General features: G+C 48.1%; 1 protein-coding gene across 1 annotated transcript in view; it reads right to left on the reverse strand.

Annotated features, from left to right (window-relative positions):
- map2k1 (mitogen-activated protein kinase kinase 1) overlaps positions 1-1,196 on the reverse strand; it is a 15,940-nt gene that overhangs the window by 9,063 nt on the left and 5,681 nt on the right. The window contains exon 2 of the mRNA XM_014013681.1: positions 43-253. Coding sequence (XP_013869135.1) covers positions 43-253 — 211 coding nt within the window. The remainder of the gene's footprint in view (positions 1-42; positions 254-1,196) is intronic.

Consider the following 1,196-nt stretch of genomic DNA (forward strand, 5'->3'; position numbering starts at 1 on the left):
GTGTGTGTGTGTGTGTGTGTGTGTGTGTGTGTAAACACTAACCTTCCTGGCCATAATCAGACCAGACGGTCGATGTGAGACTTTAAAGACCACGCCTCCGTTGCCCGCACCGAGCTCACAGATCTTCTCGAAGTCGTCGTCCTTCAGCTCCCCCACCTTCTGCTTCTGGGTCAGAAAGGCTTCCAGACGTTTCCGCTGCTGCTCGTCCAGCTCCAGCTCCTCCAGCTTCTTCTGCAGGGCCTCCAGGTTTGTTCTGGGATGGAGCGAGACAACGAAAGACAGGCAGACAGTTCGACGTCTGCGGCTCATGTACATAATACATAGAACATTCACATGTCATACAGTTTTTATCAGTCAGTTTTACAGATAATAAGCTAAAGTTTGATGTGGTGGTAGCTGACAATCACCCTCAATGGTCACTTTGAGCTCTAACAGATTTCACCAAATTTCTTTGCCTCTTTTTATCATATCAGCTTTATTGTTTGTATAAAAGGTGGTGGGTAAAATTGGGCATATACTGCTTCTATCATCCTCAGTTACAAGACAACATTTATGAGACAGGAGGTAGAGCACGTGCCTTTGGGAACAAACAACCTTAGAGGGAAACACAAAGGCCCACCTGCTGTGTTTTAATGTTGCCTTTCAAACCCATCCATGAGGAGGCTTCAAGTTCTTTCCAATAAMGCAGCCTCTCTGCTGTTGCCATGCCAATGCATTTCATTAAGAAGTTAATACTGGCGTAGCATCTGCTGACCTGCTTCTCTTCAAACAGCATCGCCTGAAGACCGACAAACACGAGGACATGAGAGTTTCCTCATTTCTGCTTTAGTGAGTCGATCCTGAGTGCAGCTTCAGCTCTGAGTGAGGTGAAAAACCATATTCTGCTGCAGCTGTGTCGCGGTGGACCTCGGCTGGGATACGATGGGTTTTTTTCTTTCAGCCTATAGCCGCAGCAGAGTCAATATTTTAGCACTAAAATCACGAGTAAGTGGGGAGAGCAGCTGGAGCAGAGAAGTGCACGCTCCACTTGACGCAGCAAAGAGAGGGTTAAGTGTTTATTTTATTTTTGACAACGGGTCTGCATATCCATGGAGACGAGGAGCTGGATGTGGGCGGCGTGGGCGTTTGGTCGACAAGAGCGGAACATGACACGTGGGAGGGTTTTCATAACAGGTGGACACTGCACCCCCCCCCCC

Source organism: Austrofundulus limnaeus, unplaced genomic scaffold (assembly GCF_001266775.1).
Source record: "Austrofundulus limnaeus strain Quisiro unplaced genomic scaffold, Austrofundulus_limnaeus-1.0 Scaffold104, whole genome shotgun sequence".
In the NCBI taxonomy this organism is placed as follows: domain Eukaryota; kingdom Metazoa; phylum Chordata; class Actinopteri; order Cyprinodontiformes; family Rivulidae; genus Austrofundulus; species Austrofundulus limnaeus.